At 47.7% G+C, this 23,308-nt stretch overlaps 1 protein-coding gene across 2 annotated transcripts in view; it reads left to right on the forward strand.

The window, feature by feature from the left end:
- CACNA1B (calcium voltage-gated channel subunit alpha1 B) overlaps nt 1–23,308 on the forward strand; it is a 288,951-nt gene that overhangs the window by 243,860 nt on the left and 21,783 nt on the right. For both annotated transcript variants that reach the window (XM_053281907.1, XM_053281906.1), the window contains 6 exons: nt 2,073–2,189; nt 3,661–3,726; nt 4,755–4,846; nt 9,379–9,529; nt 12,223–12,350; nt 18,908–19,004. In XM_053281907.1, the coding sequence (XP_053137882.1) occupies nt 2,073–2,189; nt 3,661–3,726; nt 4,755–4,846; nt 9,379–9,529; nt 12,223–12,350; nt 18,908–19,004 (651 nt within the window). The remainder of the gene's footprint in view (nt 1–2,072; nt 2,190–3,660; nt 3,727–4,754; nt 4,847–9,378; nt 9,530–12,222; nt 12,351–18,907; nt 19,005–23,308) is intronic.

Raw genomic sequence — 23,308 nt, forward strand, 5'->3', positions numbered from 1 at the left:
TTCTCCTTTCCTGTTGTCTTTAAATGCAAATTGGAAGATGTATATTACAACACACACACCCCAAACTACCTGTTTTTAAGAAAAGGAAGAAGTACAAAAAGTGTAAATTTTGCTAAAATAGTATGGTTTTGAGGCTGTCCACCACCTTGAAGCTCCATTGGGAAAGATATGGAGAAAAGGGACAGATTCTGAATTCGCAGCTTGGATTTGTCCCACACACACACACACACACACACACACACACACACACACACACACGTCCCTCTCCCAAGCAGCCCAGGAGAATCTCAGCTTGCTTCTTTGGCTTGCTGGCTTGCTTGCTTGCTGGTGTTCATCCAACATCGTCCTGCTTTTCTCTTTTCTCTCTAAGGATTGAATCTGATGTACGGTGGACACCCCTAACTCTGAGCTGCTTCCGTCTTTTTAAAAAAAGGATGCCACCCAAGCTCAATGCATGCCTGCCTGACGGCCGAATCCGTTGACATTTTGATGGGACTGGTTCAATGTGTAAAGCTGCTGGCACGACCATCAGCTGGTGCCTGCTTGGATAAGCAGCTGGGTAGAGCCAGGAGCCTCATTCAGTCAAATTAGGAAGGCGCACTGAGGCAGCTTTTAAGGCGGCAGGTAGTCATAGGTGGCCGGAAGGGCTGATGGTCGGGGGAAGGCAAGGCCGGATCTGCTCCGCTTGACCTCCAAGGCCTCTCTCTGTCTGTGTTACCCCCCTCCGCTGTAGAGGAAGCCCAAACGAGAAGTGTGCTTTTGATAAATAGGTGGAAATGAAGTCGTTCACGGTTCCCATATCCAGCTTAATTGGGTTCATACCAAACCAAGGGAGATATACGATTCGATGGATAGAAGGATGGATGGATGGATGGATAGACAGACAGAGACATTAGAGCCAGCATGGTGTAGTGGTTAGAGTGCTGGACTAGGACCGGGGAGACCCGAGTTCAAATCCCCATTCAGCCATGAAACTAGCTGGGTGACTCTGGGCCAGTCGCTTCTCTCTCAGACTAACCTACTTCACAGGGTTGTTGTGAAAGAGAAACTCAAGTATGTAGTACACCGCTCTAGGCTCCTTGGAGGAAGAGCGGGATATAGATGTAATAGTAATAATAATAATAATAATAATTAGTTTAGTTGTCTGATATAGATAGATAGACAGACAGATAGACAGACATCAGTTAATTGTCTGACATAGATGGATGGATAGATAGACAGAGACAGATAGATAGATAGATAGATAGATAGATAGATAGATAGATAGATAGAGGTCCGCTTGAGCCACATTTTTGTTGGGCTAGCTCATACGCTGACCTGCCTTTGATACAGGAAAATAAAAGGCGGAATCAAATGAAAACATTCAGAGAGGGAGAGAAAGAAGAGCAAAGCTTGACTCTAGCGTTGCTTTGAACCGCCTTCCAAAAAGGTTGGATCAAACAAGCTATTTTTAAAACCCTCCGTTTCGAAGAAGAGCGCTTCCAACTGGGGGGTGCTTCACATCCTCTCCGAATGGGCTCCTAGGCTGATGGGTCTGACTTGGGCACTTCCTGTCAAAGCCTTATCTGAGGCCCTCCTGGCAAAGCTTGAGTGGCGTCTCGCCCTTCATCTCCATCCAGGCCTTAACTGAAGCTTTGTGGATCAAGGAAGGTGTTGAGTAGTTGGTGCACAATGCCTTCCTTGGTCCTGGAGGAGACGGAGGCTGCTTGAGGGTTTCGAAGAAGAGAGCTCCCTCTCCGACTCCTGGGACGATACTAGAGCCCCTTGCCTTGCCTTGACATGAATCCACCTAGCCGAAAACCAGGAAACCGTTGGACGCCTGCCTCTTCGTTTCCCCCCTCTTCTCCTCGCCACCTTCCCCATAGCCGAGAGAGGGACTCTTGTGGAGAGGGGTCTTCTCAGACATGCTGCATGTGGAGTGACCTGCACTGACAAATGTTTCTTTTGGAAGGTTTTCTGGCGGCCGATTTGCTGCTTAGAACGCGAAGCCGGTAATTTTCTTTTCTTTTTTGCGGGCTGCGGCTTCCGGGCCTGTCCGCTCCTGAAGGCCGCCGAATCTTTCCTCTCTGCAGGACAATTTCATCAACCTCAGCTTCCTCCGGCTCTTCCGGGCAGCCCGGCTCATCAAGCTTCTTCGCCAGGGATACACCATCCGGATCCTGCTCTGGACCTTTGTCCAGTCTTTCAAGGTGAGGTGGGGGGACGGGCCTTGACAGCCCCTAAGCATCCGCAGGTTGAATGCGGGGCTGGCAAGTAGCTTCCCAGGCCAAGGAGCAGTGCTAGAGCGTATGGTTTTCCAGATGGGGGCCTTGGTGGGTGCCAAGGGAAGCGGCAAAAGTATACCTCCATTACCCTTTAAATGCTTAACCCCAGGCAGTCGGGGTTGTAGCTCAGTGGTAGAACAACTCCTTTGCATGTAGACGGCCCCAGGTTAGAAGATAGGAACAGCCCTGCTGGATCAGGCCCAAGGCGGCCCATCTAGTCCAGCACTGTTTCCCACAGTGGCCCACCAGATGCCTCTGGGGAGCCCACAGGCAAGAGGTGAGGGCCTGCCCTCTCTCCTACTGCTGTTGCTCCCCCGCAACTGGCATTCACAGGAATCCTGCCTCTGAGGCTGGGGGTGGCCTGTAGCCCTCCGACTAGTAGCCGTTGATAGACTTCTCCTCCATGAATTTATCCAAACCCCTCTTCAAGCCATCCAGGTTGTTGGCGGTCACCACATCTGGTGGCTGAGAATTCCACACGTTGATGATGTGTTGTGTGAAAAAGTACTTCCTTCTTCTGTCAGTCCTGAACGTCTTGGCAATCAATTTCAGAGGATGACCCCTGGTTCTAGTGTTATGGGAGAGGGAGAGAAATTTCTCTGTCAACTTCTCCACTCCATGCTTGATTTTATAGACCTCTATCAGGTCTCCGCACAGTCGTCTTTTTTTCTAAACTAAAAAGCCCCAGGGGTTGTGGCCTTGCCTCATCAGGAAGGTGCTCCAGGTCTCTGATCATCTTGGTTGCCCTCTTCTGCACCTTCCCCAGTTCTACAGTGTCCTTCTTAAGATATGCTGACCAGAAGGTATGGTGACCAATCCTTTGCAGCATCTTCAGGTAAAGCTGGGAAGACCCTTGAGCTTGAAACTCTGGAGAGCCACTGCTATTCAGTGTAGTCAATACTGAGCTAGATAGACCAAGGGTCTGACTCGGTATCTGGCAGCTTCCTATGTTCCTGTGATCTGTGGCTCACTCCAGGTTGCAAGCTGATTGGGATGCCTTGGGATAAAACCGCCTTGGGATGCATTATGCAAGGCGGTATAAAGATTGGATAAATAAACTTCTCCACACTCATCCATCACCCAGTTGCTCTCTTGATGCAATCTCCTTGTTTCATGATATCTACATTTGGCGGGAAATGACCCCTGAAGCACCATAGTGCTAAAGCTAAGGAAAGCTGACTGTGGTGGGCGTCTGTTGGCTAGTGCCTGCAACATCACCAACACACGCACAATTCCTGCAGTGGTTTTGCAACTGATGTTAAGTCTGTGCATAAATATGTGTTTATGCCTATGTGCTGCATTCATTTTGAATCCTTGTCGCGTTTGAGCAAAGTATTGATTGCCTTCTTGTGTGCCATGCGCCGTATTGACACTTTCCCCTTTTTTCTCCCTGCAGGCCTTACCATATGTGTGTCTTCTCATTGCAATGCTTTTCTTCATCTATGCCATCATTGGCATGCAGGTAAGTCGTAGCTGTAATTAAAGGAGACCTACATCTCAAATGTGCCGTGTTAAATTGCACGCGGAAGTTCTATGCTTCTTTAACCTGAAAAACGAACGAAGCAGCCTCTTAGGTTTGAAATCAGTGAGTGCAGTGTAGAGGACTACAGCATAAGTCAGGTGCTGAAGAGGCTCCCAGCTATTGCAATATTTAATTTTTTAAAAAAATCTATGTAAAAACACATCCCTCCCTCCTGCCTTTCTATGAATTCAGCCTGAGGCAGCTCACAAAACTGCTAAACAATACATCTTTATGCAACGATATATCATCAGGCAAGCAAGTGAGCATCTGCCTCCAGCACCTTCCCATATCGCTACTGCCCAATATAGGTGTGGTACCTTCTAGTGGGTACAAACTAGCTGGGTGGCTCTGGGCCAGTCGCTTCTCTCTCAGCCTAGCCTACTTCACAGGGTTGTTGTGAAAGAGAAACTCAAGTATGGATCACACCGCTCTGGGCTCCTTGGAGGAAGAGCAGGATATAAATGTAAAATAATAATAATAATAATAATAATAGTGTTGGGGAATTCACACAGGCAGCGGCCCTCCGCATGAGAACTGGAGTGTTAGAAGCAACTTCTTTTCTGTCCTGTAGAGTATTATTATTATTGTTATTATTGTTATTATTATTACATTTATCTCCCGCTCTTCCTCCAAGGAGCCCGGAGCGGTGTACTATATACTTGAGTTTCTCTTTCACAACAACCCTGTGAAGTAGGTTAGGCTGAGAGCGAAGTGACTGGCCCAGGGTCACCCAGCTAGTCTCATGGCTGAATGGGGATTTGAACTCAGGTCTCCCCGGTCCTAGTCCAGCACTCTAGCCACTGCACCACGCTGGCTCAGGAGGGCAGAGCTCTTGGATGAGGAGCGTTCTCATTTTGGCCTTTTGGGCTGCTGCCCATGCATCTTGCTCCCTTGCTGGAGTGGGTATCTCGTGGCTACAAGGAGCTTCTCCACTGAACCCTCTTTGGCTGCTGTTTTCTCCTTCCTAGGTATTTGGAAACATTGCGCTGAATGACGAAACTGCCATCAACCGACACAACAACTTTCAAACGTTCTTGCAAGCCTTGATGCTGCTCTTCCGGTAAGTGTGAAACCGTCTGCTTCTCTTTCTATGTATAACCCGCAATGGAGGCCTTCTCCAGCCTGGGTCCTCAGAACCCCTTGGTGTCCCAAAGTCAGCGTAATAGAGACCAAGCCGCTCTTCCTCTTAGCTTCCCGCTGTTTTTGAGCACATTGCTTAATCCTGTTAAGCTCAACACTTTGTTTTATTTGGGTACATGGCCAGAAAAAGCAAGCAAACAAACAAACCCAAAAACCAACCCCCCAAACCCATATGCATGTCTAATGCATATTTGAAACAATTGCACTGGCTGCCAATATGTTTCCAAGAAAAATACAAAGTGTTGGTTATTACCTTTAAAGCCCTGAATGGTTTAGGTCCAGGTTACCTTAGAGAGCTCCTTCTTCTGCATGATCCTCACCGCATGTTAAGATCATCTGGGGAGCTCCGTCTCCAGCTACCACCAGTGCGTCTGGTGGCGACTCAGAGGTGGGCCTTCTCGGTACCTGCTCCTGGGCTGTGGAATGCGCTCCAGGCAGAAATCCGTAATCTGTGCTCAGTAGTGGCCTTCAGGGGAGCCCTTAAAATCTATCTGTTTGGCCTGGCCTCCCAGAGTTTCTAAATGGTTGTAAATGGTTTTAACGGTGCAACCTGGTTTTTCAGGGTTTTTTTTAACTGTTTGAATATTTTAACTGTTATCGTTTTATGGTGTTTTACAGTCTCTGTTTTTAACTGCTAATTGATTTTAATTTTTTTAAATGTAATGTGCTATGGAAATCGAATAAACAAACAAGCAAACAAACAAACAAATAAATGATAGATAGATAGATAGATAGATAGATAGATAGATAGATAATATGATTTAAAATGAACATAAAAATATGCACTAATCCATAATGACCAACTAAGCTATAGTATCCAACTGATCGATAATACCCAACTTAAATATATCTTGCCTGATCTTACAAACTGCAGCCCAAGGTTTTGCAACCTCGGTATAAATCTCCAACTTTAGACCAGAAAGTAACATGGTAATCCTAACAAGCCATTAGGAGGGCTGTTCTCACAATCCTAGGAACATAGGAAGCCGCCATATACTGAGTCAGACCCTTGGTCCATCTCGCTCAGGATTGTCTGCACAGACTGGCAGCGGCTTCTCCAAGGTGGCATTCAGGGGTCTCTCTCAGCCCTATCTTGGAGTTGCTGCCAGGGAGGGAACTGGGAACCTTCTGCCTGCAAGCAGGCAGGTGCTCTTCTCATGCCCTAAGGGGAATATTTTACGGTGCTCACACATTTAGTCTCCCATTCAAATGCAAACCAGGGCAGGCCCTGCTTAGTAAAGGAGACAATTCATGCTTGCTGCCACAAGACCAGCCTTATCCTGCTGGGGCAGACCATTGGTCCCTCTATTAGCAATTCACCAGGGTTCCGGGCAGGGGTCTCTCCCAGCCCTACCTGGAGATGCTGCCAAAGACTGTATCTGGGGTTTCCTGCAGGCAAAGAGGCATCCTGCCACCGAGCAACGGCCCCACCCCTCAATGGTGGACGTGCCAGATCTGAGCAGCCGTGTCCTTAAATCTGGAGGGATCACGGAATGCTTCCTTGAGGGTTTCCGGTGCTCAAATCGCCCTCTGGTCTTTGGACGGAGAATGCCTTTAAGGCCGTCCCAGGCTTGCTCCTTTGGAAGTCATTGACATGCTCGTCAGTGGGGCCTGTCGACTCCCTTGCCAGCATGGTTAGAACTGCAGCCTTAAGGTATGAGATGCCCCCCTGCTTTCATAGGAGTGGGAAGCATTTGCAGATTGAAATGCCCTTCTCTGAGGACGGAGGCAGAGCCTGCAGGGGCTGTGGTCAAAGACGTCTGACTGCCAGTGGGATCTGCTGCCACCGTGCATTGCTGCTTCCACGCCCGTTTGAAATGATGCTTTGAGACAGCCGTGTGGGTGGGTGTTCCCTTCCCTCCCTACTGACTTCTCAGCCACCATCCAGGCCATGTTGTCAGAGCTCCATGGTTATGGTGTGGCCTGGTTTGTTTTGTTTTGTTACCCGTGTGCCTGGGGAAAACAAACAAACACCTGACTGTTATCCCCCTTGATAAACGAGCAACGTGAGCTTAAAAACATAAGGAGAGCCCTCGTTAGATGGGTGGAAAGGTCAGTCTAAGCCCGACATTCTGTTTCTGGGAAGCTGTCCAAATCCGGTCAGGCAGGCAAGGCATAAGAACGTAAGCACAGCCCTGCTGGATCAGGCCCAAGGAGGCCCATCGAGTCCAGCATCCTGTTTCGCACAGTGGCCCACCAGACAGCTCTGAGGAACCCACAGGCAAGAGATGAAGGCAGGCCCTCTCTCCTGCTCTTGCTCCCCTGCAACTGGGATTGAGAGGCATCCTGCCTCTGAGGCTGGAGGTGGCCTCTAGCCACCAGACTAGTAGCCATTGATAGACCTCTCCTGCATGAGCTGTGAATGGGAGCTGTGGCTCAGCAGAAGACTTGCGCCAATTGGAGGTTTAGGTAGCCAGTGGGAGTCCCACGACTTCTGGATCCCTGCTCCAGAAGAGGCAGCCTCCTCCTCCTCCCGAGGAGACCCATCAGGAGGGAGGCCCTCTGCCTTCAGAAATGGGGCTCCATTCTGGTGAGTGTCGTCTCTGCTCCCCTAGGCTCAGGGACGATGGAGATGCTGGCTAGAGGAAGGGGAAGGAGACCCACTTGGCAGAGCCAGGTCTGTGGTGCTCCAGGGGCTCTGCCGAGGGGACAGCCAACTCTGGCTGCTCCCACTTTGTAGGTCCGGTGGGTGGCTGTTGGAGATCCAGGGTGGAGTGGGCTCCTTCTCCTCCTCTGGCAGAGTTTTCTCCTGGCTGGTGTCCAAACATCGCCCAACAGAAAGAAGCCTGCGTCCAGAGACAGGCAGCAGCATAGCACTTCTCCCATGGCCACTCCCTAGCAAATGGCACTCACTCAGTGCTATACTGTCTTGGGAAATGGAGGCTCCATTTAGCGGTTGTGACAAAGAGCCTAAGTAGGGCACGGCTGGTTCAGGCCCAAGGCCCATCTGGCCCAGCACCCTGTCTCCCACGGTGGCCCATCCGATTGATGCCTCTGGGAAACTCACAAGCAGGACACAGAAGCAAGATCCCTTCCCCATTAAGCCACTGGCTTTCCGTGGCGTTCTGCCTCTGGGCATGGAGTCCTTTTTTAAAAAATGTGTATTTCATTTTAAATCCTTTTTATATTGCTCTTCATAAAAAAAAATTATATCATCGCAGTTTACAACATAAACATCCGTTGTAAAATAGTACAATAAAACAAAACAGATCAATAACTGAAGCAGCAGAAGCAAGACAGAACAGGGCAGAACGTAATCAGTTCTTAACCAAAAACCTCCCCAAAACTTTAGGATTATTGGTGTTGTTCCCTCCCTCTTTCTTTCTCTCTCTCTCTCCCTCTCCTTCTCCTTCCCCCTCCCTGTTCCCTCCTTCCTTCCTTTCTCTCCCTCCCTCTCTCTCCCTCCATTCCTTCCTTCTTTTTTTCTTTCTTCCTTTCTTCCATCCCTCCCTCTCTCCTTCCTCCCTTCCTTCCTTCCAGAAGCAGGGGGATAAATCCCAAATAAATAGCCCGAAGTGCTGTCAATTCCCCAAACTGTAGGGCAGTCCACGTGGGTAGGTATTTGGAGACGCATCCTGCTCAAGTTTGAGAGCCGTGCGCACTCCCGTTTTGTGGTCATGTGTGAGTGTAGAACAGGGTTGGAGGCAAGGAGCTTGATCATTTGCGAAGCCCCAGTGGGTAGGACGGTTTCCCCTCCTGCCTTCTTCTGAAGCTGGAGATGGAATCTGGGTAGGGCCTGCTCCCCGCAAGGGATTTGGGCGCGTGTGTCCATTTTGGCAGGGATGGGGCTGTAGCTCAGTGGTACGGTGTTGCATGTCTGCTTCGCATGAAGAAGGTCCCAGGTTCAGTCCCTGGCTGGCAGCATCTCCAGGTAGGGCTGGGATCGGGCAAGACCTCCACCCAAGACCTAGAAAGCTGTTGCCGGTTAGCGCTGACAGTGCTGCCTAGATGCACCCATGGTTTGACTCGGTAGGGTGCTTTCCAGATTGGACACTACAACAGTGTCACTACGTGTCCATTAAGTGTGCTTCCAAACTGTTGTGTTTTGACACCCCAGTCCCTGCGCTGTCAGCAAGGGGGCCGTTCACATTTCCGATGCCTCCTTTCAGATTTTATTGCTGCGTTACAGTCCCATAACATCGCATGTGCGGTGCAAAACAACAACAACTGTGTTTCCCCCTTGTAAAGTTTTGCGCAAGCAAGAAGAGACTGCTTCCCCCTGCTGGTGGCTTTGCACAACTCCCTTTAATTACGTTTCCAATTCGATCCTGCCAAGCCGAAGCATGTTACGGCTGTTTTAGCCTGTGATCTGGAAAGCGCCTCGGAGGCTCTTGTGCTGTGGCGGGATGCAGGGGGCTCCTGGGAGGCAAAAGTGGAGGCAGCCCTGGAGGATCTCCGGTCGCTTCCTTCATCCTGAAACCTGCTTCGGGGCTCAACCATTTCTGCTTGCAGGAGTGCCACCGGAGAAGCCTGGCACGAGATCATGCTGGCCTGTTTGAGCAACCAAGCCTGCGAGGCCCTCTCCAAGCTCAGCAAGAACGAGTGCGGCAGTGACTTTGCCTACTTCTACTTCGTCTCCTTCATCTTCCTCTGCTCCTTCCTGGTGAGTGGCTCCTGCGGCTTATCCTCCCTCCCCTGCTCCCCAACCAGCCTCTGCATTCCAGCTCCCGAGATCCTCCTGGCCCTCGCACCACCCCCATGGGGCAAAAGCTAAGTGGGGACAGGCAGCCCTATGGCACTCCAAACTCACACCGTTCATCTCCAGTGGCAGTACATTGCGGCTGGCGGGGAGATGTGAGTTGTAGCTCAGCATCAGCTGGGGGGGCCAAAGGTGGCCGACCCCTGACCAGTGTTCCCTGTAAGAGGGGTCCCCAGATGTTGTTGGCTACACCTCCCAGCATGCCCAGCTGCAATGGCCTTTGGCTGGGGATTATGGGAGTTGTCGTCAATGACTGCAGTTGGGAAATACGCCGCAGACTAGCACTTGGCAGGGTTGCCATGAAGGCCTTGGAAAGGATATTTCGATGCCGTGACGTGTCTGTACCTGCAAAGATTAGAATCATTCGGACAATGCTTTTCCCCATGATGCTCTATGGATGCGAAAGCTGGACTTTGAAGAAGCAAGATAGAGAAAGTGTTGACTGTTTTGAACTTTGGTGCTGGAGAAGACTTTTGAGGAGACCATGGACAGCCAGGAAAACAAACCAATGAGCCATAGAACAAATTAATCCAGAATTTCCACTCGAGGCACAAATGGCCAGGCTCAAACTATCATAGTTTGAATATGATAAACTCAAATAATTTGGTCTGCTAGCTAACCTGAGGTGACAGTTGATTGATGAGAGGACTCCTCTACCTTGAAAGGAGAACCTCCCTCTTGCTTGAGCCTTTGTATTTCTGCAGAGATGGATGCTCTCCATTTTTGGTGACAGTGTAGAAACCACGTGGAGGCTGAGTAGTGCTTTTTAGTGGTCAGGTAGATGTGGCACTCTTGGACACCTTCATAGACAGTGGTGAGATTTTGTGCTGAGCGTGAAAGCATTAAAAACTACAAACTCTGAAGTGGAAATCCTTAGACACAATAGCAAACTCATTAAAAACTACAAACTCTGAAGTGGAAATCCTCTTAGACACAATAGGGGACTTCCTCACTGGCAGAAGTATTGGAAATACTTGAGCAATAGTATTGAGCAAGGATGGGTTGCTTTCAGTGGGGGGAATTAGGCACAGAATTTTCATTGTAGGCACAAATGACCAGGCTCAAACTATCATCTTTGGACACATTATGCGAAGACCCAGCTCTCTTGAAAAGTCCATAATGCCAGGAAAAGTGGAAGGCAAGAGAAGAAGAGGATGCCCAGCAGAAAGGTGGATGGATTCGATGATGACAGCAATGAATGCATCACCGAGAGACCTTCAAGGCCAAGTTGAAGACAGATCATCCTGGAGAGAATCTCTCTCTGGGGTCGCTAAGAGTCGACACCAACATGACAGCACTTAATCAATCAATCAATCAAAAGTCAACAACATCTGGGAATCTCTCTTTCAAGGAGCACTGCCCTTGGCCTAGGCCGTTCATCCCTGGCAGACTGCTCCAGTGGATTTGACCTCTGCTGGCCTAGTTCTCACTGGCATGCTCAGACTGTGTCTAGGCCAGGGATAGGCACTCTCCAGCTTATCTTGGGGCACTCTCCAGAGTCGACACAACAACAAATCCCATCATCCCCAGCTGTAATAAATCATGGCCAAGGGTAATGGGAGTTGTAGTTCAGCAACACTGCCTACCCCTAGTCTAGACTACAAGGCGTCAGAGTGGTCTCACGCAACAGCTGGTTCCATGGTTGGATAAACCACACCCTGAGTTTGTACAGTCCCCAACAGAACAGGAGGGCTGTCCTCACAATCGGCGTTAGGGCGGGAGAAGCCGCCGGCCCTAATTCTGGAGCCCTCTCCTGACTGGCCATTGTGAAAATCCAACAAGAGGAGGAGAAGGAGGGGGAAAGGCCCACCTGCAATCTGCATAAGTAGCTCACCGCTGCTGCCCAATTCTCTCTCAGCTGAGCTTTCTCTTTTCCTCCTGCCTTGCTTGTAGGATTTTCACATTAGGGTCAGAAGCTGCTCCTATCTGAATGCTGGTCATAAGAACAGCCCTGTGCTCTTTGATTCTCCTTTCCAGTTAAACGGAACATAGGAAGCTGCCTTATACTGAGTCAGACCATAGGTCTATCTAGCTCAGTATTGTCTTCACAGACTGGCAGCGGCTTCTCCAAGGTTGCAGGTAGGAATCTCTCTCAGCCCTCTCTTATGGAGGAGCTAGGGAGGGAACTTGAAACCTTCTGCTCTTCCCAGAGTGGCTCCATCCCCTGAGGGGAATCTCTTCCAGTGCTTACACATCAAGTCTCCCTTTCATATGCAACCAGGGTAGATCCTGCTTAGCTAAGGTGACAAGTCATGCTTGCTACCACAAGACCAGCTCTCCTCTCCCAATGGGAATTCAGGAGGGGTAAGATGCTAGAGAGAATCAGAGGAACCAGAACCAGTCAGAGAGCATGAAACCAGCATGAATCAGAGGGATGATAAAGAAATCATCTTGGCTCAAAGGGACAATGCCTTTTGAGCCAAGTAACAGTAGACGGACATCTCCACAGTTCCTCTGATTAGCTTGCCATTGCAGTGTGTGCCTTTCCCTTCTCCTCTAGTTACCTTTTCCCCAACTTTGCATCCACTGATTCAACAGAGAAGTTAACATCTCTCCTCCCCCCATCCATCTCTTCTCCCTCCCTGCCCCCTTTACAGATGTTGAACCTCTTTGTGGCTGTAATCATGGACAACTTTGAGTACTTGACACGCGACTCTTCCATCCTAGGACCCCACCACCTCGATGAGTTCATTCGCATTTGGGCAGAATATGACCCTGCTGCCTGGTAAGTATGACCTTGGTGAAGTAACATGTGGATAGATCTGTCTTCCCTTCCCTGGCAACTCCTCACCTCAGGAGGGGAGGTTTCAGGCAACAAAGTACATCCCCATTTCCCTGGAGAGAGTTGCACCTTCTTGGACTTGTCTTCCCACTGACACCTGCTGCTCTTCGGAGATGAAAAATCTATTCTTAGGGTGACACACCATGTAATGAAAGCTTAGAAGACAAGAAGGCAGATCACATGGTTATACGGAGGGTCGGACAAGCGTCGTACCCTGGTTCGGGAGCTGTGCGTGCTCCCATTTTGTGACCATGTGTGAGTGGGGAAGCAAGGTCAGAGGGCGAAGAAATGATCATCTGGGAGAGAGGATCTGGGCCAGGCAGTGTTTCCTCCTACCTTGGTAAAGTGCTGGGTATGAGAGCTGGGTCGGACAGCGCCGTCTGAAGCAGCTTCTCTCTCCCCGATGATCACTTCCTCCGTCTCCTCCCTTGCTTTTCCCCACACAATCACAAAATGGAATCACAAAACAGAAGTCCGCACAGTTCCCTTTTCATCATGTGAACGAGCCTACATTCTCATTAGCTAAGGGCAATCATCACTTGAATGATATGGTTGCCTGTATCCACTCAAAGGTGAAAATCACTAGAGAAGTAAACGCTTAGAGCCACATTTCCAGCCCTTGAGAGGTTCGTCAGGGCTCAGGAATGCTCTTTCTGCTAAGTTGGAAACCCGAAAAACAAAACAAAGAAAGCGAACTAATGAGGTTTAGAAAAAGGTGTTAATGATTTCTGGAAATGTGATTTGATGCATTTTTGCCTTTCATTTCCTCAGTGGGACAAGAAATATTTTTTAACTTTTCTCTCCACTCCCCGATCCTAATTCCATCGTTAGCAATTGAAGGCAATATTTATAGCCATGATTTTCGACCAACATGACATACATATGTGTTAATATGCAAAATGGGCTCTTTTATTAATTGGAAATGTTCTTTCTGACGTTTTAATTATCTCATCTTCCTGTTGCAGATTTTGGTTTGGTTGTATATTTTTTTTTAATGATTTGAATTGTTTCTGTTAATAATGAAAATGTCCAGCCATGACTTTGATTGATTTGATTGATTAAGTGCTGTCAAGTTGGTCACTAAAGCACGGGTGAGTGCTGTGAACAGATCTTGGCCTAATACTCCCATAACCCCTGGGCATAATGGCTACTGTGGCTTTCATGCAGTTAGAAGTTCCTGTTAACAGTTTGTAGCAAACCACACTTTCCTGTTTCATGCACATACAGGGAACTTTGGTTGGTGAAAACCATATTTTCTTATTTATCAATACCTCACCTTGCTTTCATGACTGAACTCATGAAAGATGGGGTTCTTCCCAGGTCGACTCCCACCCAGGCATAGACTGGATCCAGAGCTGCTTAACTGCAGCAAGGTGGCTGTGTCATGTGCTTTCATGTCATAGCCCTGGACTAAAACTAGTTAACAAACTAAAATATCAATCAGCACTAGTGAAAAGGGTGCGTGAACCTGCAAGCCCCCCATGGTGGAATTCATTGAACTCTAAAGCAATTTTTTCTTCTCACAGTGGGCAGCATAACAGCAAAATGTGCTGGGTATGATTCAGTTTCTGTTGGGCTGCTATTGGGGATGTTGTCAATTTCCAGAGAGCTAGGCGCTTACTGACTAAGCAGTCCAAATTTTTTGAATCACACGTTTTAAGCTGATCTGAAACTGTTTTAAAACCTGTTTGAATTTCACAGATTCTGCCAAAATATCCTGGGAATTATAGTTCCATGGGGATCTTAGCATTCTTTGTTAGATTCTCCCAAAGGACCCTGGGAATTATAGTTCTGTATGGGTCTTAGTATTCTTTGTTAGATTTTCCCAACAGACCCTGGGAATTATAGTTCCATGGAGATCTTAGCATTCTTTGTTAGATTTTCCCAGAGGACCCTGGCAATTATGTTTCTGCATGGGTCATAGTATTCTTTATTAGATTCTCCCAAAGGTTCCTGGGAATTATAGTTCTGTGGGAATCTTAGCATTCTTTATTAGATTCTCCCAAAGGACCATAGGAATTATAGTTTTGTATGGGTCTTAGCATTCTTTGTTAGAGACTCCTAGCTGCTGCAAAGGACTACGGTTCCCGGGGTTCTTATATTAGGAATTTTGATGATTATGTAGGCTTTAACCTGGTTCAGATATATATTGTGGGTTATATGCTCTATAAGAATGGTGAAATGTGGTTCCTGAAGATTCAGCCACATGGTTGAAGGCTGTGGGTTTGAATTTCACTGAATGTAGATTCCAGATCAGCCAGCTATAGATAATTCCCTTGATCTGCTGAACTGGGGAAAGATTTTGGATAGCATGTGGATGATACTACATTTCTGAGTTCTTAAAGTGTGGACATGGACATTGAAATAAGAATCCTGGGTGACATCCTGACTAAATTACTCAGCAGAAGTCCTATTGAAATGAAGTAGTATTTTAAAGTAAATCCTGAGTAATACTGAGTAACTTAGTCTGGATGTCAAACCCTGACTCTTGGTAAGTCCCATTTCGCTCAGTTCTGGAGTGACAAAGCAACCCACCAAAGGCCTTTCAGCCTAATAGTCCTTGTAGCAATAATTTAATGGATTCGAGATGTACACAAATTCAAGTCCCATCAGTATTATTGTCAGTCTGATTTTGCAAAGTGTAATGGCATCCATTCAGCGAAGCCCTCTCAGCTTCTTTTGCCTCTGGCTCTCTTTGTTACCACACACACACACACACATACACACACACACACACACACAAAGCCCGTTGTAGTTTCACCCTGAAAGACTAACAAGCACTGGCCAGTCAGTCCTGTGCAGCTGACTTCATAAGCTTACAGAACTGGATCTTTTCAGAGCTTTGACTCTGAAAACAAAAAGGTATGTTTGAACTGAATGTTGTGAGGTTCCTTCCAAAGCAGCCCCCCAGCTCTGTAGCTATTACATCTGCTTCCACCCTTTGATGACTTGAGAGGGTTGTTCTAGTTCCGACATAACTTCAGAGAACAGTTTGGATGTGGAAGAGTGGAAAGCTGAGATAAATATGCATATGCAAAGGTGAGTTTATGACCCATGAAAGCTCATGCGTTAAAATATTAGTTAGTGTAAAAGGTTCTGACTTATTCTTGTTCTGATCTATATACTTGACTAACACATTTGTTTTTACACAGTTAAATAAAACGGATACTTTGGGTCTTATTAAAAGCCATTCCTTTCCCACAGTAGCTCAAAGGTCTTTCTTTCCAGCTGCGAGCGAAGGCTTGCTTTCTACTGGCCATGCAGGACTCAGAAATGGGTGCGGTTTTCAGGTTTTTTCCCTTTTGTCACGTTTTTAGGGGGAAGGAGGCACAAGACTCTGGAAAGGGGCCATCCCTCCCAGACCCTGTTGTCATAACTTATGGTTTTTCCTTTCCAGTTGCCGGATACATTATAAGGATATGTACAATTTATTACGGGCTATTGCTCCACCCCTGGGCTTGGGAAAGAAGTGCCCGCATAGGGTGGCATACAAGGTTTGGCATTTCAGCACCCCCTGTCCAGTATATTCCTTTTTTTCTTTCGTTGCCTTGACTTAGACTTTTTGATTATTTTCAATCTGAATTGCAAAGGCACAGAAAAACAAGAATAAATTGGAATGTTAACTAACCCCGTTGCCTGAACAGGAATGATTGACGACTTTCCTCCACTATGTCCCCGTTTCCTTTGATGCATCCCTTCTGCACCCCATATCCTGGTTGCCTGGACAAAGGTAGCCTTATGAGACAGTCAGCTTCAAAGTTTCACCCGTCCAAGCCAGGAGTGGGGAGGATTGAGGTGGATCTCACTGCAACTGACGTCCGCCCCACCCCAATGTCTTGGAGGAGATAATAAAAGGAAGACCAACAAGAGGCCAAATTGCATCACCCCACCCATTTTTATCGACTTCCTTGAAGAAAACTTCCTTGAAGTTTCCCCACTCTTTGCTGATGGGCTGCAGACTGCTCAGATTTGAAATATTGATGTTGCTGCTCAGTAGACTTCCCGAGATTAGATAACTGCTGAGTTCACTGCTCAGACTTAGCTCTGACTCATGGACAGAGGCGTAACTATAGGGGGGGCAGGGGGGGCACGTGCCCCGGGCGCCATCTTTTCTGGTCACATGGGGGGCGCCGCCATGACCAAATTTTTTTAAAAAAAATTTAAAATTTTTTGTTAATACAAATGTTTCCTGCTCAGTGCAGCAGCGCTGCAGCCGTCAAGGGAGCGCGTCAGTGCCCCCTTCCCTACGAGCGGTCCCTTCTGTGCCACCTGCGCCCCCCCCATTGCTTTGCTGGCGTCTGGCGGCCAGTCAGTGGCCTGGCTTGGCGGCGGCGGCGGGCGCTTGTGAGGAAAAACCTAAGTATAATGTAGTATGTTGGGGGGGCGACGGGGGGGCATGGTGGGGGGGCGCCATTTCAGTGCTTGCCCCGGGCACCGTTTTCCCTAGTTACGCCTCTGCTCATGGAACACCATCAACTTGTTTCGAAAAACAATAATAAACGCGGGTCAAGATGCTATCGAAAGCCAATTGCCTACCAGACTCCACAATCCACGGGAGAGCATCCAGATAATATTACAGCAAAACGTGTGCCAGGTGCACTGTATTATCTAGAAAAGAAAAATGTTTCTTCACAGGGTATAAATAAATCCATACGCCCTCCTTCGACATAGTGAAAAATTTAACCCTTCCACCCCTTTTTGTAGTTTTCTGCTATACTAAACTTCAGCCAGAACTTAGTTCTTTTAGAACTTTAGAATTCTGTGGGAATTGGATGGGAAGGAGAAGCTTCTTCGCATCCATGGGAAGTAAAAGTCTCTCCACATTTCCTCAGAGTCCTCCTCCCTCCCCATTTTTTGCCCTACCACCTGTATTTTGCAGCACCACCATCATGTCCTCACTTTCCAGTTGCTGTTGCCTGGAATAATAATAATAATAATAATTATTATTATTATTATTATTATTATTATTATTATTTTATTAGATTTCTATATCGCCCTTCCTTAAATGGCTCAGGGTGGTTTACACAGAGAACTAACAAATAAATAAGATAGATCCCTGTCCCCAAAGGGCTCACAATCTAAAAAGAAACACAAGATAGACACCAGCAACAGTCACTGGATGGATGCTGTGTTGTGGGTGGAGAGGGCCAGTTACTCTCCCCCTGCTAAATAAAGAGAATCACCACGGTAAAAGGTGCCTCTTTGCCCAGTTAGCAGGGGTTAGGGTTACAAAAGCAACAACAACAACAATTATTTATTTATTTAGAAAAGTTATACATACAAAGGGGGGGGGGAGTCCCCGGGCAGTTCACAGTACAAAACTAATTAAAATATCAACATAATGAAAACAATTTGAAATGCAATAAAAACTCTGAAACTGAAGCTGTAAAACTGTAAACTAAAAGCCTGACTGAACAGGTATGTTTTTAGGTCCTACTTAAAAACATTTAGAGAAGGGGAAACTCTCATTTCGTCAGGAAGCGCGTTCCTTATACTGAGTCAGACCCTTGGTCCATCTATCTAAGGATTGTCTCCACTTTCTGGCAGCAGCTCTCCAAGGTTTGAAGCAGGAGTCTCTCCTAGTTGCAGCCCTACCTGAAGATGCTAGCAAGGATTGAACCTGTGACCTTTTGCATGAAAGGCAGATGCTCTACCACTGAGCTACGGCCTCCATCCCTTAAGAGGAACATCTTCCAGCATCACATGTAGTCACCCATCCAAATGCAAACCAAGGCAGACCCTGCTTAGTAAAGGGGACCATTCATGCTCGCTACCACAAGACCAGGTTTCCTTCATATTTGGCACTGGTACCTGCAATGCAATTATTATTACAAGGCAGTGCTTCTGGGCATATACCCAGTGCCTTTACCTCACTCCTTGACCTAGCCCATACTCCATCGGCCCTCACGGAGGTGGGGAAGAGGATGCACTTGCTTCTGTCCGTTAGAAACGTTGCTGCCAATTGAGGTGGAAACTCACCAAAGGGAGAGAGAGAGAGAGGGCCGTTTTATTGACGTTTCTCCTGACTGTCCCATAATGCTGCCTGCCTGCTCTCCATGGCATGAAGAATAAAACAAATGTAAGAGAGGACCTGTTTGAGAAATGCGATGCTCCCCACTCTTCCCTGCCCCTTTCATAATTCCCCACTCTTGTCCCCCACTCAACATCAATCATTCCGTACTGCTCCCGCAGGGATTTGAATCTCATTTACCCCAATGAGCAGGTGGAAGGAGACCCTCCAAAGAGATGAGATTGGAGGAATCCTCCGCTTCTCCCTCCTCTTCTTTGATTGTTTTGTTCCTCCGCCCTGACTACCACAGCAAAAACAATCCAAGTAACCCAATCTCTCTCTCTCTTTCTCTCTCTCCTTGTCTGTTCTCCCCGTTACCCCGGTCCCTCCTCTTTGTCTCTTCCTCGGTTTTATTTCCTGTCGTTTCCTTCTCCCGCTTCGATCTCCCATCCTTCCTGCTTCCAATGCTCTCTCTCCTTCCGGTCCCAAGTGGGCGCATCAGTTACACGGACATGTATGAGATGTTGAGGCACATGTCCCCGCCACTAGGTCTGGGAAAGAAATGTCCTGCACGTGTGGCCTATAAGGTTAGACCGCCTGCCTGGACCTGACCGGTGATATCCATTTGTTGTGGCTAAGTGGAATGCCCTCTGGTTTCCTGTGACATTTGTGGTTTCTCTAAACTCGCTCTTAGGCGCTTGATCTTCTAGTTCAGGGGTGTCAAACATGCAGCCAGAAAGGCCTGATCCTGCCCAACGCCTCAATGATTCCCCAGTCTGGCCTGCGGTGGCTTCCTCTCCATGCCGCCATTTTGGTTTTGAGTATGATGGTGTCCCTTCCTGCCACTTGCAGAACTTCAGACTTTCCACTGTCCCTAGACGTCTCAAGAAAGGGCAACCCTAACCTCTGGATAGAGGAGGAGGAGAGTTAGGAAAGCACGGAGCTACCCACTGGCGCCCGAGTTGAGCAAGATGTTTGCCAAGTTGAGGGGAGGTACTCTTCCCAGTTCTCTCTGAGCCAGCAGATGTGGAGTCATCCGTGCAAAGTCCAGGAAAGGGCCCAGAGGGGCGTATCCCAAAGCATCCGCTCTCAAGGACCAAACATTCATGGCATGGTGAGGAAGAAACACTCCGCTTCCAGAGAGTGGCCTCCTCGCCACTTACCCTGGAAGAAGTTCTTTGTACCTCTGTCGCCATCTCTTGGACCACCTCCAGGACAAGCTTTTAAAATGGGTTATTTTCTGTGAGGAGGGAAAGAGGGGTGTAGCCCCCTCAAGGTGAGAAGTACACTCCCTCTGACCTGGTTGTGTTTGACACTCCTGTTCTAGTTGGAAACATTCCATTGCAGCTGTGGTCTCGTTGTACCTTTCTGGCAACTCAGTCTCTTCCTGTCCATCAAAAATTCTCTTGGCCCGCTTCTCTGATTTCCTTTTTCACTCTTTCTGTTCTGTCTGCTTTGTTTTGGAGAACCTTTTGTCTTAAGGCTGCAATTCTATGCATGCCTTTAATCATTATTTGTTAAAGGAGTATACCCTGCTTTTTCTGCAGATTTGTGGCACAAAACGACTTGGGGCATATTAAAAGCATCAAGCAAAGCACAATCAAACTTGCCAACCAAAACTGCATCACAGCCCCAAGATGGTATTAAAAAAACATTCGGAGGTGGCAAAAATTGGTTAGCCAACCTCACAGGGTTGTTGTGAGGATAAACAGAACCATGTATACTGCTCTGAGCTCCTTGGAGAAAGAGTGGGATAAAAATGTAAATCAAATCAATATTTTTCTGGGCAAGGATGGGTTTTGAGGGCAATAGGTGTGAAATTTACCAATTCTCCCAGTGAATAGCTGCCATTTTAGTATCTCCAGAATGCTACTCAGAACATGACTTTATCATGCTGTAGGGTCATTCTGGAGAAACTAAAATGGCACTGCAGCTGTTGAGGTTGCTGGTGAATTTCGTCGCTTTACCCTCAAAATTTGGGCCTGTGCTCAAAACGGGAAAGAGAGGAGGCAGTTTTGCCCTTTTTCCAAATGCAAAGGACACCCCTCCCCAAATCTGGCTAAAGTTCCCTTTTTTTAATAATGCTCAGCCTAGCCTTAAATCATAATTTATCTTTGTTAGGAACATAGGAAGCTGCCATATACTGAGTCAAACCATCTAGCTCAGTACTGTCTACCCACTGGCAGCAGCTTCTCCAAGGCTGCAGGCAGGAGTTTCTCTCAGCCCTATCTTGGAGATGCTGCCAGGGATGGGAATTGGAACCTAGATTCTCTTTCCAGAGCAGCCCCATCCACTAAGAGGAATATCTTCCAGCGCCCACACATGTAGTCTCCCATTCAAATGCAAACCAGGGCAGACCTTGCTTAAAAAGGGGGACAATCCATGCTGTTGAACATTATTCTCCCCGCCCCCGACCGCCTTTGGAAGGGTTAGGAATTTATTCCTGCCCATTTATAATGTTAATGGAAGGCAATTTGTTCCAGCAGCCCTTAAATCTTTTGAGTTCAAACCTATCTCCCAAAATGTTATAAATACAAAATTTAGTAATGTTGGTTTGGATCTATCATTTCAAGTCAATGCAGGTAACGGAGGAATGGAGAAATTAAAGTCAATGGTTAAACAACAGCCAACAGACAGAGTTAGGCAGAACAATAAAGTGTGGATTCCCAAACACTGTAGGAGTTGGTAGCAGTACCAGGGGAGAAGAGGGGCTCATTGCTTCAATCGCTTTTAATTCCCTTTCCTCGGGGAGCTTTTGTGCGAGCAAGACCCTTCCTCAGCAATTCTGGAAGGGAGCTATGGCAGAGTTCCCGATGCAGAACGAAAGTGCCCCTGTGGTGCTGATGTGGTTGAATCGAGTGAGCATATGTTGCTGTGCTGCCAATTATATTGAGATTCACGGAGAGAGGAAATAATGCCCTGGTAGGAACGTTTCCCAGACATTCGCATGAGTTCTGTATCACTGGGTTGCTATATAATCAGAATAATTATGAAAACACCTATAAAGTTGCCAGATTTTGTGCTACAGTCTGCAGAATCGGTCGTTGGAAGAATTAAAATTGCTCCCCATTTTCCATATGCCCCTTTGCTCTCCATATTTACATATAATCGTAGTGAGACTTTGTTTTAAGATGTTTTTATTTAAGGATGCTGTTAATATTGCTTCCAGACCACAATGAAGTTTTTAAAAGTATTCCTGCCCATAAACCCTGTGCAAACATGCCATGCCTCTGTTTCTGAGAAAGCAACTTTAAAAGTCCACATTAATAAAGCACCCATTTAGTTTTGTCTCATTGTTCTGTGACTGTCTGTTCAGACCAGTTGTTCAGATTTCTGAGGAAGGATGGGAGAGGGGGTTGTCTTTTTAATTAGCTCAGTGCTAATTAGGGGATGCGGTATTAGAGGAGGGGAGGTGCATTATTAAAATGCAGGTGATGCCGCCAAAGCACCTTTAAATGTGTGCTCAGAAATCAAAGGTCCCGGGACCGTCACGCCACTTGACTCCAAAGAACAGTGAACGAATTCAGACTCGTGAATTTGCTCCAGATAAGGATTTAACTAAATCAGAAAGTTCGTTGTGCTCAATGATAGGTCAGCTCCTTGCTTTTCAACATCGCGAGGGAGACTTTGATGCAGTTGCAGTGATAAATTGTGCATAAGCTGCATCCGCGGGGCCCGAGACGCCAGTGGCGTTTCTTCCAGTGTGCCTTGTTTCTGCTGAAGCTGTCCACGAACGTGGCGCCTCTAAACCGCACGGCCAAGTGAACAGTGCCCTTGGAAAACCAAAGGGGCCCTGGCCCTCTTAGTTCTCTGGGGCGTGGGTGATGGGCACACCTCTACTTGGTCATTCCTTCTCCCCAGGGACCTGTGGTTCTCTGGGGGTGGCGTGAGAATGCCAGAAGCTGCCTTCTACCAGCTCACGGCATTGGTCCATCCAGGCGAGGGTTCTCGACTTTTCTCTCTCTGGAATAGTAGCAACGGGTGATCCACACTGGGACCGAGATGTGGCGTACTGAGTCGTGGGGGCTTTAATCCTTCGCCTTTGCTGTCTTTTTCTGACCAAAAGCCCCTCCCCAAAGGCGTCGCTGCTGCAAAGGGCACTTGGAGGGGTACATTCCTGCTTTGTGGGAGGGGGATTTTTAGTGGCGAAATGATGGGGATGCAAAGAGTTAAAGCCCCCCCTGCATCTGTGCTTTGGTCCCGGTCTGGGTTGGCTGCCGTTTTAAAGGGGGAAACGCACACGGAGCAGACAGTTCAGCATTTAACATCTTACCCAGTTAGGGTGACTCAGTGCCTCAATGCCGGCTGATAAGGTTGCCCATCCACATCCTAACGGAGCGTTGGGTCCATGGCTGATTCTCGGCCGTGCATGAAGCTCTGATCACAGTGATGATGATCCTTGGATAGAGTGCTGACACAGCCGCAGAGATTGTCATCATTTCAGAAGTTGTGGGGGGAAAACCACCGACATAATTGCAGGGGGAGATGGAGATGGAGCAGATCTCTTTTGGCTCCATCCCTACATGACTTGGCCTCATGCATCCCTTTCTCCCCACCTCTTTCAACCCTTTTCACCCTTACGCGCTCCCATCAAAGTTGTGTTTGTGTGTTTAAAACTCTTCCTGACGAAAGGGTAGTGATGTGCCTTCCCACTCTCCACCCTGTCCACCTGATTGTTTTGTTTTGTTTTTTAAGAGCTGGGCTTTCCATTGGAGTTTCTCCCCATCTCCTTGTGTAGCCACCGATATCCCTACCTGGGGTTTCTTCTCTGGCCCCTTCTCATAGGCTGCGAGCTTTCCTCTACATTTCTCCTGTTGCCCCATCTCTCTTTATGTGTCTTCTGTATATATATGTGTGTGTGTTTGTCATCCCCTTGGCTGACAAGGACCAA

This window comes from Hemicordylus capensis, chromosome 17 (assembly GCF_027244095.1).
Source record: "Hemicordylus capensis ecotype Gifberg chromosome 17, rHemCap1.1.pri, whole genome shotgun sequence".
Lineage (NCBI taxonomy): Eukaryota > Metazoa > Chordata > Lepidosauria > Squamata > Cordylidae > Hemicordylus > Hemicordylus capensis.